At 40.0% G+C, this 16,237-nt stretch overlaps 1 protein-coding gene across 13 annotated transcripts in view; it reads right to left on the reverse strand.

Moving 5' to 3' along the window:
- The window catches only part of Ppfibp2 (PPFIB scaffold protein 2), a 157,126-nt gene that overhangs the window by 19,166 nt on the left and 121,723 nt on the right, over positions 1-16,237 (reverse strand). For all 13 annotated transcript variants that reach the window (XM_078046543.1, XM_078046541.1, XM_078046539.1 and 10 more), the window contains 9 exons: positions 15,984-16,051; positions 14,360-14,417; positions 13,355-13,396; positions 9,676-9,814; positions 7,950-8,091; positions 7,184-7,312; positions 732-882; positions 360-471; positions 55-143 (listed from right to left, as the gene is read on the reverse strand). In XM_078046543.1, coding sequence (XP_077902669.1) covers positions 55-143; positions 360-471; positions 732-882; positions 7,184-7,312; positions 7,950-8,091; positions 9,676-9,814; positions 13,355-13,396; positions 14,360-14,417; positions 15,984-16,051 — 930 coding nt within the window. The remainder of the gene's footprint in view (positions 1-54; positions 144-359; positions 472-731; positions 883-7,183; positions 7,313-7,949; positions 8,092-9,675; positions 9,815-13,354; positions 13,397-14,359; positions 14,418-15,983; positions 16,052-16,237) is intronic.

Genomic DNA, 16,237 nt, shown 5'->3' on the forward strand with positions numbered 1-16,237 from the left:
TCTGAGCCATATGCTCACAGATACAACTGAAATATTTAAAGGAAAAGTCCTTACCACAGTTAGGTATTGCAGCATTCGTCCATCAACTCTGGACTCATGAAACTGGTCTTTATATTGCGGTAAGCCAATATCATCAAGCCACCCTATAAATACAGAAAAAAAAATAGTTGTGTTGGGATTCCTGAGAATAGGAGCAACAATTATCATTTTGAGGTTCCAGTTTTTTTTCAGAAGATTTAGTAATCCATCTGCCTTTCACAAGGACACAGCTGTCTTTGAGGCACAAATTCAACATGGAAATTCTTTTTACCCTTAGGAACAGTCAGATACATACTTAATACATATATGCCTGTCCTTACGTGTCACCCAAATGTGATCCAGCAGCGCAGACTTCTCTTCCTGCTTGGTGTTGATGGCTTTCACTGCTAAAACAAGTTTCTTTCTATGAAGAGGGTGCTTAATTCCTAGTTCCTGAAATTGCAAGATGAAGACCAGATGTAAAATTTTGGCAGACAATTTGATCTCCAGAGGATGTTGTGTCAGGGTGGAGATGCTCTAAGAGTATGGCAGGGGATCTGTGCACAAGACCCTGGGATGTCAACCTGCAGTTACTAAGGAAATCCCAGCTTCCTGCCCATCTTCCTGTGTGTATATGGAGTGGGGGCCTTCACCTTCCCATGAATTGGTCTGGGGAGAAATAACAGCCTCCTCTCCCTGGGCTCAGCTCTTACCTTTTCCATGTCCTGAGGGGTAGCTGTCAGTAAAGTGTGGCCAGATGTCACCCATTGCCTGGCAAAGATCACATACTGAGCCAGGCCGAAGTCCTCAAGCCATGAACATACACGCTCTGTGCTCCACTGGGCAAAGGGGGCATTGGCATCACTGGGAAGCAGAGAAACAGTGTACTTTTGTAAGTTGAAAGTCTGAGGTTCTGCGTATAATAAAGCCTCATCAAAAAGGAACTACCTTTTAACAAACAACCCAACCATGGGCTATAGCTGAAGGAAATTCCACAACACACTCACATGAGGTACATTCAAGTCCCTTCCATAACAAATGAGTTTCAAATCCAGCTACTTAGAGACAGCTGACATAATCCTTAAGAGACTGCAGTCAATAGGTCCACATATACCTCAACATGTCACAATCCCAGAGCATGGCCCTATTAGGAAAAACACCTACAACTAACTCATTTTGTCCACAAGATTCAACACTCTTTTTAAGGAAAACACTTAGAAAGTTGGAAAAAGACAATTGGTTCTCTAACATTAAAAAAAAAAATCAACAGCCCTCCAATTAACAATAGCTAATATTAATAAAATACTAGGGACTTTCATATTAAAAATCAACAAAGAGACAATATATTTTTATCAGTACTTATTAATAATAATAACAGTATTCTGAGGATTGCATCAAAATATTATAATGTTTATTAGAATAAATAAAAGTAAGAAGTATAGCTACTAGAAAGGTAGACATAAAAGAAAATAGTTCTTTTCAGATGAGGGCTGCCTGCCTGGAAAGCTCAAGAGAGCTCAGTAAGGTGACTAGTAATAAAATACACACACATACACATATATACATATGTAATACGTATATTACAAGCAAAAATCAACCATTTTCTACACAGTACCCATGCACAGCTATTAAAGCATTTGTTAAAACAATAAAAATTCTCCCCCATACTAACCAAAATTATAAACGGCCTACAAATTGCCTTAACAAGGAATGTGTGTACCTGTGTATGTGATTGTGATGGGGTGGGGACCACAAGGGGGTAGAGTGGGGTGATATAGTAGCCATAATACTCAACTATGCAACATAAAAAAAAGACATTAATAAATGAAGAGTTAGATCATGTTCCTAGACAGGATGAGTAGTCATTAAAACCAACCATTCTTAGAGACATCAATTTTTCATTTAAAGTGTGAAAATAATGGAACATTCAAAATCCCCAAAGAAACTTTGTGGCAGGCAATGGACAAAGTAACTTTATATTCATTTTTAAAAATAAATGGGGATTTATGGAATATTAAAGACTAAATATTCAGAAAGATTTCTTTCTGTTGTCTGTTGGTATCCACAGGAAATTGGTTCTAGGACCCCCTGCAGATAGCAAATTCTGAGGGAGTCAAGTCCCTTACATAAGATGGAGTAGTATTTACATACAACCTACACATATCCCCCATAAACTTAAGTCATATCTAGATTATTTACATTACCTAATATAATGTAAATGCCATGCAAATAGTTGTTATACTGCATTGTTGGAAAATGATGGCAAGAAAAAAGTATGTGCATGTTCAGTGTAACCACATCTTCAGTACTCAGTTGGCTTAATGTGCAGATGCAAAACCACTTAATACAGAGAGCTGACCCCCACCCCTAACATACAGGAATACATTTTTTGAATACCTGGCGGAGCTGTTCTTAAAGGGAAAGGATTTCTTAAAGGGCCAGAATGACAAGAAAACACTATTCTAGAACCCTGGAGATGATGGAGTAGGATGGAGGTTGAGTCAGTCTTTCTTCTAGGATGACTGTCAATATTTTCTTTTATAATTATGAGAGTTTTAAAAAGTTTCAGCTTCACAATTTGTAATTGTAATTGGTATTGTCATGCACATTTTTAGAATTATTGATTAAATTTAGGAAAACTTCTATCAAGTATCTCTCACATATGAATGTTAAAGATTCATAAGTGCGTTTACTTCATTAGCAAGTACATTCCTGACAGGAGAGAATTTCTGTTTTGACTAAGCACTCAAGAGAACAAAATCTCCTGCTTAAGATTTTGCAGATCTGATGACTGGAAAGAATTTCCACAGACTAGCTTCTGGCTTTGTTACATCTAAAATATGGTTTTGTTTCCATTATCCCATACTTTTGGTATGGAATGCTAGAGGACACATTCATTTTAGAACATGACCTCTAGCATTCAAGTTTTCTATTGTCATGGTTAATCTTAAATATTTTTCAAATTGACAATATTCATTAATTGATGTGTTGTCCATGCTTTTTTGACAGTAGCGTTAAGTTTTATGTTATCTTTGCTTATGTTAGCATAAAATGTAAAATCAGCAAGAAATTTCAATCTTTTTACAATGTGTTCATATGATTCACTTTATATAAATAATACCTGAAAACATATTTACAATTTCTATTTGAAATTTATTTCTTGCACTTACTGCTTTTGATATGGTCTAACATTTTTTGTTGTAATTTATAATTTGTTTCTTAATATGAGAACAATTTCTCTGTTCCAATGCTCATTTTATCACTTTTATTTCACATGTTATTAGGGTTTTATTTCACTCATCTTCTCATTTCTGGAAATTGTGGGGAAAAAACAGAGATTGTATATATTAGAGAGGCATTTCAGTTTTGAAGGAGGAAATAAGAATTTTTGAGATCATAGTTTGAAAACTTCTGTCCTTCAGATGTTTCAACCAAACTAGAGTTCTGGTCCTCATTTTGGTAGTCTTCTCATTTATTGTTGTGTATACCCTCCCTACCCCACCTTGTGTTGTTTCTACAGTATCAGACCCAGAACTCCTCAGCTTCTGTCAAAGCCAGATCCCCCATCCCCTCTGCCAGGGATATGGCTGAACATGCTAGGAAATCATTTAGAAATGACAGAGAAGGTACTTCTCATACACAGCCAACAACTTATTTTATTGATACATTCCAAAACATCTTTCCAAATTGCTGTTAAAATGATATACTGAGATTATCAAATATGCCACCTCCATGATAGGGGAAAGGGCATGGCACATTCATAAGTGCATACACTTCATTAGCAAGTACATTCCTGACAGGAGAGAGTTTCTGTTTTGACTAAGCACTCAAGAGAACCAAATCTCCTGCTTAAGATTTTGCAGATTTGATGACCAGAAAGAATTTCCACAGACTAGCTTCTGGCTTTGTTACTTCTAAAATACGGTTTTGTTTCCACTATCCCGTACTTCTGGTATGGAATGCTAGAGGACACATTTCTTTTGGACAAAGTAACTTTATATTCATTTTTAAAAATAAATGGGGATTTATGGAATATTAAAGACTAAATATTCAGAAAGATTTCTTTCTGTTGTCTGTTGGTATCTGTTACTTCTAATTTGCATCTTTAGTTCTGGGCAACAAGCAAAATGGGAAGTAGGAGTGAGCACTGAAGCTTTTTTATGCTAGGATAGCTAGTTAACTAAACCCGACTGAACAAACTATGGAGTGATGGCAGGTTACATTCACAAATCCTACTCAACCTGAACTGGATCCCCAACTCAATTTCCCCTAAACCAGTTAGTTCTCAAAGATCCCTAAGTCTAGTCCATCATCATCTGATAAAAGGAAAACTATAGACAAAGGGAAAACCGGAATAAAAGGACTCATCGGTCTAAACACTGTGACCTTATATATGGATGGTGGAATGTGATGGTCATCCTTATACAAAATACATGTATGAAGATTTGAATTTGGGGCCAACATACTTATATACAAATAAAGATATGAAAAATGGTGGTACATATGTGTATTAAGAATTGTAATGTAAAAAAAAGAGTACATGTATAATGGCATAAGTTGGCGTGAACATACTGTATATAAAGAGATATGAAAAATAGTGCTCTACATGTGTAAGTAATGTACTGAAAAAAATAAATAAAAATAAAAGTAAAATAAAATAAAATACCTTATATATGTAAAACTTTCAAAACACTTAGCCCTGTCAACACATTGATTGATTTTCTCTGGACCCTGGAATGGGCCCATAAAGTAGGTGCCCTGGTAGCTTCCTTATAATCATGAAATATGACTCTGACCGCAAGTGTGGAAAAAAGACACACATACATACACACATAAATGGGACCATCAGTAGGCCAGTGATGTGACTGGAGGGAGACCCTTCATAAACCTGTGAGTCTTGAAGGGCAATACCCTCAGTAGATCAGCTCAGAGAACCCCTCCATAAAGATGGGATCCAGTCTATGGCTCTAGAATCTGTTAGCATTAATCATTACACTTTAATGTCTTTTTCCTAGGGCAGAAAAACAACAAAAAACCTCTTCTGCTAAGTTTTTAAAAATCATGTGTGCATGTTTAGTGCAAATAAAGTAAACAAAATAAAAAATGACTAAATAAAATTAGAAAAAATACAGATAGTTCACAAAAGAAGAATTAAAATGCAAACAAAATTAACAATAAAACTGTGAATTTTTTTTGGAGGTCTGTAAAAGAGAAATTTGAACAAAGAAAAATTTGAAACTTTTAAACTGACTAGGATATATGGGTGACAGGCTCCCCATTCCCAGCAGTGCTGTCTGGATGTAAATCCATAAAACTGTAATTTGGGGGAAAAGAAATAAAATTTGTTCATCTGTAATCAGAGAGTGCTCCAACAAAATGTTATTATCAACTACCTATTTAAAAAATAATTTGTTATCAGAAAAAGAAGAATTTTGGCTGGAGGCTATTATTAATAAAGTACTTTTCCTCGAATAATATTATTGACAACATTTTTTAAAGTTTTGCCTTGATATCTACAAATACTAGAGGACATTAGCATATAATTCTATAAATTTCTGCTTCAGGGTAATAAAGGCCTTTCTTTTCTCCCAGCAAATTCATCTTTGTTACCATAAGCACTGTTAAGATAAACAGCAATCTCATCAGGACTCTTGACTCCCATTCCCTTTATCAACCATTGTTTAAGATTAACAAAGCACAAAGACATTCTAACAAAGCAGCTCTGTGGCTGGAATGGCAGTTTTTTCCTTTGGCAGAGGTTTCTGACACTGGTTACCCCTTACTCTAAAGTGACTTGCAGAATACAAATGGATTCCCCCACTATGCAGCCCCACTCTGGAAAACACCTGAGTGAAGACCTGACAAAATCTATAAACCTGCCCATGGCAAGCTGGGGAGGGAAGTATCTCATACATGTGCAAAATAAGCTATGGTTCCCTTCCACAGGGGATGTACTACTGTAAACAATAGGATGTATTTAGGGAAATGCTCTTCCCTTCAGTTGGAATCTTGACTGCATTATTTCTGAGAATTAATTTTTGAGTTATGTACATTTTATCTGATAATTACCTGGACTTCACACTGGTATATGGCAATCTCAAGAGCACTAAACTTAAGATAGTTAGCCCGACTTTTCACCTTTTGGTTAGATTTTAAAGGGCACAATCCAATCCTTCAGAAGACTCCAGAAGAACTGACCTTAGCTCTGTAACTTAGACCTAAGGAGATATTCTGCTGGATGTGAAGTATCAAAATTAACAAAGCACAAAGATAGAAAAAGGGGCTTCACCAAAACAGGAGTAAAGATTAACCTGTTTAGGTTTGAAGGGAGACACTTTCTCAGAGCAGGAAAGCTATGGAAAGGAGGTAAAGAAAGTGTCCACCAAGGACACCTCTGGAAAAGCTTACGGTTCTTTATGTTTTTTTTTTTTTTTTAAATTAGGGCATGATGTAAAACTCACCATTTTGATTCCAGTGCCATTCATGCTTTAGCGATTACCAGCCCTCAGTAAAATGTGGCACAGTGAGATTATGAGGGATAATGGAAGATGCAACCTGCTCCACTCACACCCTCCTGTGGAGTCTGTGGAAGGAGTGGGCTGCCCACAGGCAGTAAAAGGAGGTTCTCTTTTCCAAATAGACTAGGGGATGTTGACTCTTGTGTGGCAGACAGCTGGTGCTTGGTTTAAATGTATTCCTCATAAGAATTTCTTAATAAAATACTCATATTTGATCTCCATTTTACAAACTAGAAAATGATGAATAGAGAGGTTATATAACTTAGCTAGGAAGTGGTTGAGCAGAGATTACAACCTATGTCTGGGATTCTAGGAAGGGTGCTCTTAATGGCTTCAACAAAGCTTCTCAATCCAGTGTGCAAAGGTATTGCTGATAATGGATTATAGATATGCAGAACTGTTTTAGGCCCTCCTACCACCACCACCCTCCCATCTCCAACTGTAGAGAGCCTCTTGCCTTCTCCTCAGTATCTTATCTATCAGCATGAGCAATGTTGACAAGTGTCAAATGGGCAAGTCAAGAAGCTCTACACGAAGGGTTCCTCCCATCCATCTCTGGAGGCTCTGGGACATCTAGTCCCTTGTCCCACTCCATCCCAGGAAAAATTTCATGTAACTCTCTGTAGATAGACTGAAAGGAGCCTTACCTTTTCTGTCCCTTAGAATCTCTGGTCCTAGAGAGTCTTGGTCCTGCAGTTGCCCGAAGCCCACCTCGTCGAAACTCTGCCATCCCTGGTGCATCAGTGTTGAAATTTCCTGACTGAGTTCTTCGGATTCTGCATGGAGAGGAATCCATGGAGACTGTCAGGGATGACCTGAGAGTCTAGAGGCAGTGTAACCCCTCCTTTGCAGGTAGGGCCATGCAGTCCAGACTCAGGGCAATGCTGTCTCCTTATGCCTCCCAAGAGATCAAGGATCATGACTTATGATAGTTCCTTTATTGGGCTTGCATCTCAATTCTAAGCCTGGGGTGGGCCACTCCCCTTGGGGGACAAATTAAAGGTTGCTGCCTGGGAGGAGGCTCCAGTGTCTGCCTATTTCATAGACTATGTCACTTGGGCCAGCAAGAACTCAGCTTTCTGTCTTCAAAGATTTTTGCAGTCCCATCTGTTCCTCTCCCAAAACCCATATGGGATAAGCTGAAGTGAATATCATTGGGGGTGTGTGGGATGGATGTCTAGAATGAATGACACGTATAAGGATACTGGCTATATTTAACGGATAACTTTCATATATATCTTCCCTTCTCTGGGTCCTGAAAAAATAACTCAAATTCACCCTGAACATGACTGCTCCATTTTAACTGCTGTCCCAGTGTCTAATAGACCAAGTACTTACATAGATTTTTTTTATCGAGTCAAGAAGAAAATTAATTTCAAGCAATATGATTATAACCCATTACTACCAACTTACTTTCCCCAGAATTTCTTGATTCCTTTGGGGCTCCGTTTACCATCTGGTGTCAGGGGGGACTGGGGGCTTGACTCAGCACCCGGTGAGTTGGAAGAGAGTTCGTTGGCCATGGCAGCATTATCCCAACTGCTTTCTGTGTCTCCTGTGGTTGAAAAGATTGAATGATATGTCAATCAGATAGAGGAATGAACTTTAGACCCCTATTCCCTAATCCCAGGCATCCGATTTGGAGTCCAGAAGACCACCCAGCTCTTTAGAGCTTGACACCAGCATCCCAGAGGCCAGTAGAGGCTCAGGCACACTCCAGGCTTTCCAGATAAGGCATCAGTGAGCTCAGTGTTTCAAATCTGAGTGAGCTAATGTCATCAAATTCAAAAGGTTTGGGTCTAAGTTTTTGTGGATTATTCAACAAGGATTGTGTTCTCTTTTCAGAGGGATATGCAGGCATGCAGGCAGGAGGGGACAATGGCCAAGCATTTGGGGTAGTGGTAAAAGGATTGGTAAATGGGAAGCAAAAGCATTCTCACTCTCCACCTCACCTGGTACGGGTACAGTACCTAATACAGGGGCACTGACACTCCGGCCACGATCTCCAGCCAACCAAGAAGCAGAGAAGCCACATGAAGAAACAAGAGAGGCCAAAATCCAACCCAAAAGAGTTACAGGGAAGCAAAGAAATAAAAAAGAATGTCATCAAGCAAGAGAGAAAAACTCAAGAGAAAAATAATCCCATGAAAAAAGATGAGGTAAGTGTTGACTCAGCCTAGCCTACAGGGTCATTAACTGAAAGAAGGCCTGAAAAGAGGGGCCAAATGCTAGGTGCCACTTCCTGGCAGGCTGAGGTATTTGTCTACATGTGGGGAAAGGGAGGGAGAACAGCAGGGACTAAACAACCTGGGTCACATGAAGCTCTTGCACAGGTGTCAAAGGTCATTCAGTCAGACTAGAATGATCTGAAGCTGCTGTGAGTCCAGTCTGTCACTGGATACACTCATTTAAAGGCTTATCTAGAGCTTCTGTAGCCACAGCAGAACTGGCCTTCATGAGCCAACACACAGGCCGACTCAGGCAACAGTTGAGCAGAGGAGTCAGAGGAAGGGAAACTCTGTTGGACTAGAATATTCCTTCCTTGGCCCCATGAGATCTGCTGGTGCTACTGGGGAGAAATCACCTATTTTGGATGAAAAGTAGCAAAGACCTCATGGTTTCAGGACTTAACCTCCAAAGGGATACCTATGAGCTGACATCTTTGCCCACTGACCACTGACTTCATTTGCCTAAAAAGTGCATACTATAATCCTGCTGGGAGACTCCAGACAAGGCAAAGAAAGGAGAGAAAGTCCAGGAGGCCAGAGGAAGGAAGGGTGAGGGGCAGGAAGGGTGACAGGATATCTAAGAAGATGGGAAAAGAGGAATCATGGGAAGGAAAGGCAGGAATTCAAAAGAGGAGGAACAGAAGAATAGAGGAAAATGGGATGGACTAATTACAGCTGGGAAGAATAGAGTATGTATACAGGTTGGGTTTTCTTGGATGCTGGTATTTACCTCCCTTGCCAAGGCAGGGAGCTGTAAAAATGGGATTACTATGAGGTACAAACTGTACCAGCACCCACTCCCAACATTCTCAATTAAGGGCTGCAATGGCAGGCACAGGTATCTTGTACAATAATTGGAAGTGCCAAAAACATTGCTCCAGCATCTACTAGCTGAAGGGTTGGACACTCACTCAGTCTTAGCAGGTTGCTTCCTACAGGGTCAGGCTGGGAGGTGGCAGAAGTAGATTTGGCAGCTTCTCCATTGGGTGTGGCTCCCGAAAGCTTCCCGGGTAATGTAGGATATTTCTGTTCCACCAGGAAAGAGCTGTCCTATTGGAAGGAAAGAGAAAAGGAGAGATACTTAGTTAATCCTGAGACTCAACTCAAACCCAGTTAGGAAACCCTTGGACATCCAAATAACTCTATTCTCCAAGAGGTCACAACAACAACAACAAAAACCTCAAAGATCATTTAGCCCAAGCCAGGAAAGAGGACTAGAGTTCTGAGAAAGGGAAAAATCTTCCCACACAGTGAGACAGGACTAGAGTCAAGCCCAATCTAGGGATGACTACAATCACCTGTAAGCAAGAATTGGACATGTCTTATGAAGGAGGCCTTTGCCACTTAGCCTAGTGTTCATAAGCTTAATGAATCAATAGCCATGAATTAGTCTATGAACTCTTCAAATACAGAAGCCAAAATTCTCTACCTACTAGTTTATCTCATATATAGATATGAGGTATATATCATATATTTATCTCATACACACACACATATATATATGTATGTTATGTATATGTATGTATATGGTACACATACGAATCTCTATTATATATTAATGATTATATAATATATAATTAGTTATAATGACATGTTATATATTATATATTATACTTTATACACACACACACACACACACACACACACACACACACACACACACACACACATATATATATATATATATAAATCTGGTCTGGGTTTCCCTGTTCTCCTGAGACCTGCTTTCCTGCAGGCAATAAGGATGTGCTTCTCCAGAGTAGGACCCTTATTCAGAAACAGGTCAGGGCAAATCTCTTCAGGGGTTTAACCAAGTGCATAAATTATGTAGATTCTGGCTTAAAGGCTATGCTATAGAAAGAAGATTAGAATTTAAATTTGAAGCAGTAGAAGAAAAAGTCTGTTTTTTGATAACGGTTCTTTATGAAAGCCTGTTAAGGCAAAACAAAAAGGTGTGCACACACTTTGGGAGATGACAACAGGAAATGGGGAAGAGGACTATATGCCAACACAGAGTTCCCTTTGGAATTTAGGATTATTGTCTAAGGTACATTGTCTGAGGCATAGTTTTGATGCAATGGACCCTGTGGTTGAACACTGACCATATAAAAAGTCCCAAAGAAGCAAGTTGAATAAAAGAGGAAGAAGAATAGCACTTATTTGGCCAAGGAGCATATATCGCCCCTAAATCTACAAACTTGGAGAAAACAGTAGATTGCATTTCAAGAGCAAGAATAAAAGAGAAGCGAAATTGCAGCAACATTGTTGAGGGACCCAAATGTAGATCACTTGATTGGATCCAGAAAAAAAAGTCATATGAAAGACAAAATAGATTTTGAAACTGGCAAGTCAGGCCAATAATGGGAGACTAGCATGACTGAGACATCTTTGAAATTTCATTCAGCTATAAGTCAAGTGTTCAATATATTTCTGAGTTCAGTTTGCTTATAAATGCATGTCCTAGAAATTGTATGATTCTGTTCTCCCGTCTCCAAGAAGAATAATCCTGGCTACGGGGAAATGAAAACCCCTGAGAAAGAGCAGCATGGAATCTATTACTGAACTGCTTTGAATTACGGAAAAGCAGCCTGCCAGAGAGGGGTGAGAGCCCATGGCCTGAGTCAGACTGACTCAGGAAAAGTTCTTTCTCTTTAACCTTTCAAAACCTCTGTTCTGTCATTTCTAAATAGGGAATAACAAACAATTCCTGCCTCTGATCTGCTGTGAAATGATACACATACAGTGGACAACAGATAAACAGAAGTATGCATGCTAAGTCCTAGAGAGACAGCAGTCCAGAAGAGCAGACCCTAGATCAAGGAAGGCACAGGTCAAATGACATCTAGAATATCAAGCCCAAGTCTGACCCAAGACAAATTTAAAGAATACATTGAGAAACTAGTGCTTTAAAGGCTGGTGATCCATGTACATGGTAAGAGGATGTTCAGTCCTGAGAACAGAACATAAGAGGACTTAATTTTAGAACATCAGGAGTAGAGAGTACTGACTCATACCATAGGAGAGCCAGATCAGGGGATGTGCATTCTGGTGAAGCTCAGCAGACATGTCTCACAGTGAGAGCTTGAAAAGAATATAAGAAGTAAGAAGTATCTTATGATTTAGTGACCTCTCAGTGACAGAAAGAAAGGGCCTGGCACAAAGGGTAGGGGATACTGCAAAAAGATCATTGCACCTGTGGAACAGTCCTGGGGAGGATATGGGGTAGGGTGTGTGTGTGTGTGTGTGTGTGTGTGTGTGTGTGTGTGTGTAAAGAGGTGTTCATGTTGAACTAGTTGAGACCACACAAGATTATAGTTATGGTTAAAATCATAGAAGAATCAATCTTTTAATCTGGAATATGTTCTCTTCATAAACAATCCCCCCATCACATATATTTCTTAGTTATTAAGTCAGTGTCTTAAAGCTTGAGCTGGTGAACCAGCTCTGTTTCCAAAAAGTGGGTGATTACTTACACATGTATTTTAGACACATGAATGACCTCTGTGAGGCTAAAGAGGGAAGGGAAACTGCTGGGTGAAAAATACCATAGAACAGTCTCTACTGGAAGGCTTTTAATTTGCCTAGGGACTATACAAGCCTGGGCTCCAGGCTGAGACAAGAAAGCAGGCAGAAGACTCCTGCTCTATAGTTCAGATGGCTCAAGGAATGGCTACCCAATTGTAGCACTGACTGCTATAAATATAAAAGTGCAGAGAAGCCTATAGAAGTATAAAAAAGATCTTTCTCTTACACTGAGTTAAGAGGACAGAGATGGCCCATTCTATCACACTGGTATGAAAAAATAAAATGACCCTCTCAGGTCAAAGTCCATGGGCAACAAGGCCCCATGTCTCATATGAAAGGCAAATGAGGGTCAAGTACAATACATTCTCCCATATGATGTTAAAAATAATGGATGAAATAATGCCATTTATAAAAAACTTCAGTTCATTAAGGGCTCAATATTTGTGCACCAACCTGGAAACATAATCATCTTTCAAAACAGGTTTTTCTAGGAGGAAATAAATTCTAATGAAATTTTTAAATGTGATGTGTTCATTAAAGGGAAGCTAAGAGTACTTGTTTGTTTTTTGTTTTGTTTTGTTTTGCTGCACTGGAAAACAAACCCAGGGCCTCGACATGCTAGCCAAATGCTCCACCACTGAGCTGCATCCCCAGCCCTATTCTTGTGTTTTTCATCAGCACATAAAGGATGAGAGCTGCCACGCTCTTCTGTGTACTGAGATCACAGCATTCCCTGCCCAGTGATTAAGGCTAGATTGTTGTTAAAGATTAGTTTCTATAAAATGGTTAGTTTTCTCTCTTTCTACAAAGATTAGTTTCTATAAAATAGAGCCTATAAAATGGAGTGTTGATAATAACTCCTATCCACAGATAATATTGGTGAAAGCTCATTATACACCTGGGTGTACATAAAAGTAAAATGGGAGGAGGAAGTTCTGTCTTTCTTCTTGTCCTCTTACCCTGATGGTTAACATATCTTAAGACTACAAAAACCATAATTTGTTATAACACTCTGGCAAATAGAGCAAACACAAAAAAAGTGATAATAATATGAATTTAATGTACCTTGGGTTCTACTGCCAAAGAAAGCTGCTTCCCATTGACACACTATGGAGTAACAGAAAGAATTTCAATTATATGGAGAAAAGAGATCTTAATAAGTCTAAAAGCATAAATAAGTCAGGACTATCCACTTGCTTGTATCTGAAAGGCTCATGCCCATCCCTGATCTTCGTGTCAGGAGATCACCATAACATGCCAGCAAATGCAGATCACTGTCTAACCTTGTCGACAGACACCCGGGCCACTGCCAGCAATCTGATCAGGGAAGTGAGAGGCATATGCCCATGGGAGCAAAGCCACTAGACAAGACCATGGCTCCTGCCAAATTCAGCTTTTATGGATCTCCATTGTGTCACCTGGGAGGCTGATACTGCTGGAACCAGGGGATAGCATGCAGCATGGGATCACTAGAGGCTCAATCAGAGCAGGTTCCTTGTTCTGTGATGACTAAGCAAAAGAGCCTGTGATCCTCTAGCATAGGTGCCACCCACATGGTCAAAGGCTACTAAGGGGGTCACAAAGCCCTCATTTTCCTAGATTTTTTTAAGTTGCTTCTTGAATCTTGTAAACAATCCCAGACCTTACTCTGGGAATCATTTCCTTTATCCATATTATTTAATTCAAAATTGCTGCAATCATCCCAAGTGCCTTGGGAGATAAGGCCAATATTCAAGATCTTCTCTGGCTTGATCTAATACTTGGCTCTGACCTTACTTCCTCCTATTTCCCATCATTCCCCAAATCCTGCCTGTGCCCATCAGACCCGGACTCAGCCTTTGCTCACTGACACCTTTTCTCTTACCCACTCTAGCCCACATTTCCCGAGTTGTTTTGTCTCTAGGATGCCTTGGGCTATATCTGACAGATTTTCTCAAATATTCTTGTAATTCTGCCTTACCAGCAAGAGCTTCTCCAAGGTAGGGACCAGGACTCGCCCACATATCCCAGCTCTGTAATAGGCCTAAAGAAGTAACTCAGTAATCTTTATGGATAGATTGATGAGCTGACCTTATCCACAGATTCACTTCTTAAATCTTCTAGACTACAGGAGAGTTTTTTCTGAACCCTGGAAAAACATAAAGTGACAAAAATAGTTATAAGAGAAAGTGAAGGTTGGTATCATTAATACAGAAGGCAATCTAAATGCTTAGATTAGAGTAGTCTCTCTTGGGCTTAGGGTAAATGGCAGAAGGAAGAACCACCTTCTCACAACAGCCAACATATTAGATGAGGCTGTCCCACCTTGGGAGATAGCCTGGTTCAACAACATGTTGGTGAGGGCATGACAGCATCACTTAAGTCCCAATAAAAAGTCCTTCATGTTGCTCAGTTAGAATACACTTAACTCTATTGCATCCATGAGAGGTTAACTACTGTGTTATCTGTGTAGCTACCCTGCATTCATAAAGAAGACTAATGTCTGCAGAGTCGAAGTACAAGAAGAATACTGATACTGACTTGTTTGTGAGTCTAAGAGTAATCCAGGTAGGAAGAAGTTGGTTCCTCCTTAGAGTAGAGACAAACACATCAGCCAGCCATTGCTTCAAAGCACTTCCTGCTAAGATCCTCCAACACTCTTCTCTGGCCCCCTATGTCCTGAGAAGTCTGCTCAGAGGAATATTGTTTTCATAGAGGCTATTTTGCAGAGAAGGGTACCAAATAATTAAAAAAGAGGCAATGCCACCAGTGATCACAAGGGTAACCATGTGCCAAGTCTTCTTGGCAGTTATATTCCTCAGTTAATAGATATAAGACAAATTTTCTTTATACATTAGTCTCTTGTAAGTCCAGTCAGTGTGAATCCCTTATTGTTATTTCCCCCTGAGTGAACTCATAAACTAAATTTCTTATTTTATAAAACTTAGGACCGGTCAATCACTCTCTGATATTGTTGGTTTGCTCTGGGGCTGGCTGATGCTTCAGATTCTCTATAAGTTGGACTCTGAGAGTAAAGACTGGAATCTGGAGGCTCAGCACCTTTCTAGGGAAGCCTCTTATGATTATGTTCTTCCCCAGACACGTTGTCTGAAAGAGCCTTTTCATGGTGGTGAAACCTCCATATCTCCCTCACTGAGTAAGCTCAGAAACATGTTCTAAAGAACTGAAACAGGGATCTAGAAGTGGGTTAATTTTGGAGGGAACCAGTCAGGTGGTGGTCAATGACTCTATAGCGTAGTTTATAAGCATTTTTTCACCAAAGCAATTGGACCAACTTCCCTGTGGGGAGAAATGTTCCTCCCTATAGTGCCTGGGTGGTCAAAGAACTAGATCACTCCAAGAATGCTAAAGACATGTCAAAAGGGATGATGGAAATGACAGACACACATCATGGGGCACACTCAGCTCCAAGGAGCCACTGAAGGGCATGGGTGAGTTGTAGTAGTCACTTCTCCACTGAGACCCCAACTCCTGGCCAGCTCTTTTCTCAGTGGCAGTGATCTAGACTCTCAGCCATAGGAAGGGAAGCCCTTCTGTGACCAGAAGAGGCAGGCCTGGTTGGTGCCCCCTGTCAACTGAAGGATGCATGTGCTCAGAATGGTGGTTGTGCTCACCCTCATGGCCAGTTACCCTCAACTTGAGGATTGCAAGATGGGCTGAGAGCAGAGCTCCAGAGAGAGGGTCAAGCTCCTACCTGCTTTCCAGTGATTTCTGTGGCAAAGGAGGTGGCCCCACTGTGGGAGAGCTGCATCTTGGAGGCATCTGTATCAAAATAGGGTTACCACAGAACAGAGTTACTATTTGAGAACCATCCTTTCTTCTTATTTGATATCTTTGGGGAGTGACATTTCCACCACTGGGTATAGCCACGGTGAAAACATCAAGATGGATGCCTTGCTCCTTCAAAATACCATGAAGGCAGATATGTCAATCCATCCTGGTTGATAC

The sequence above is a fragment of the Ictidomys tridecemlineatus genome, chromosome 4 (genome assembly GCF_052094955.1).
Source record: "Ictidomys tridecemlineatus isolate mIctTri1 chromosome 4, mIctTri1.hap1, whole genome shotgun sequence".
Lineage (NCBI taxonomy): Eukaryota > Metazoa > Chordata > Mammalia > Rodentia > Sciuridae > Ictidomys > Ictidomys tridecemlineatus.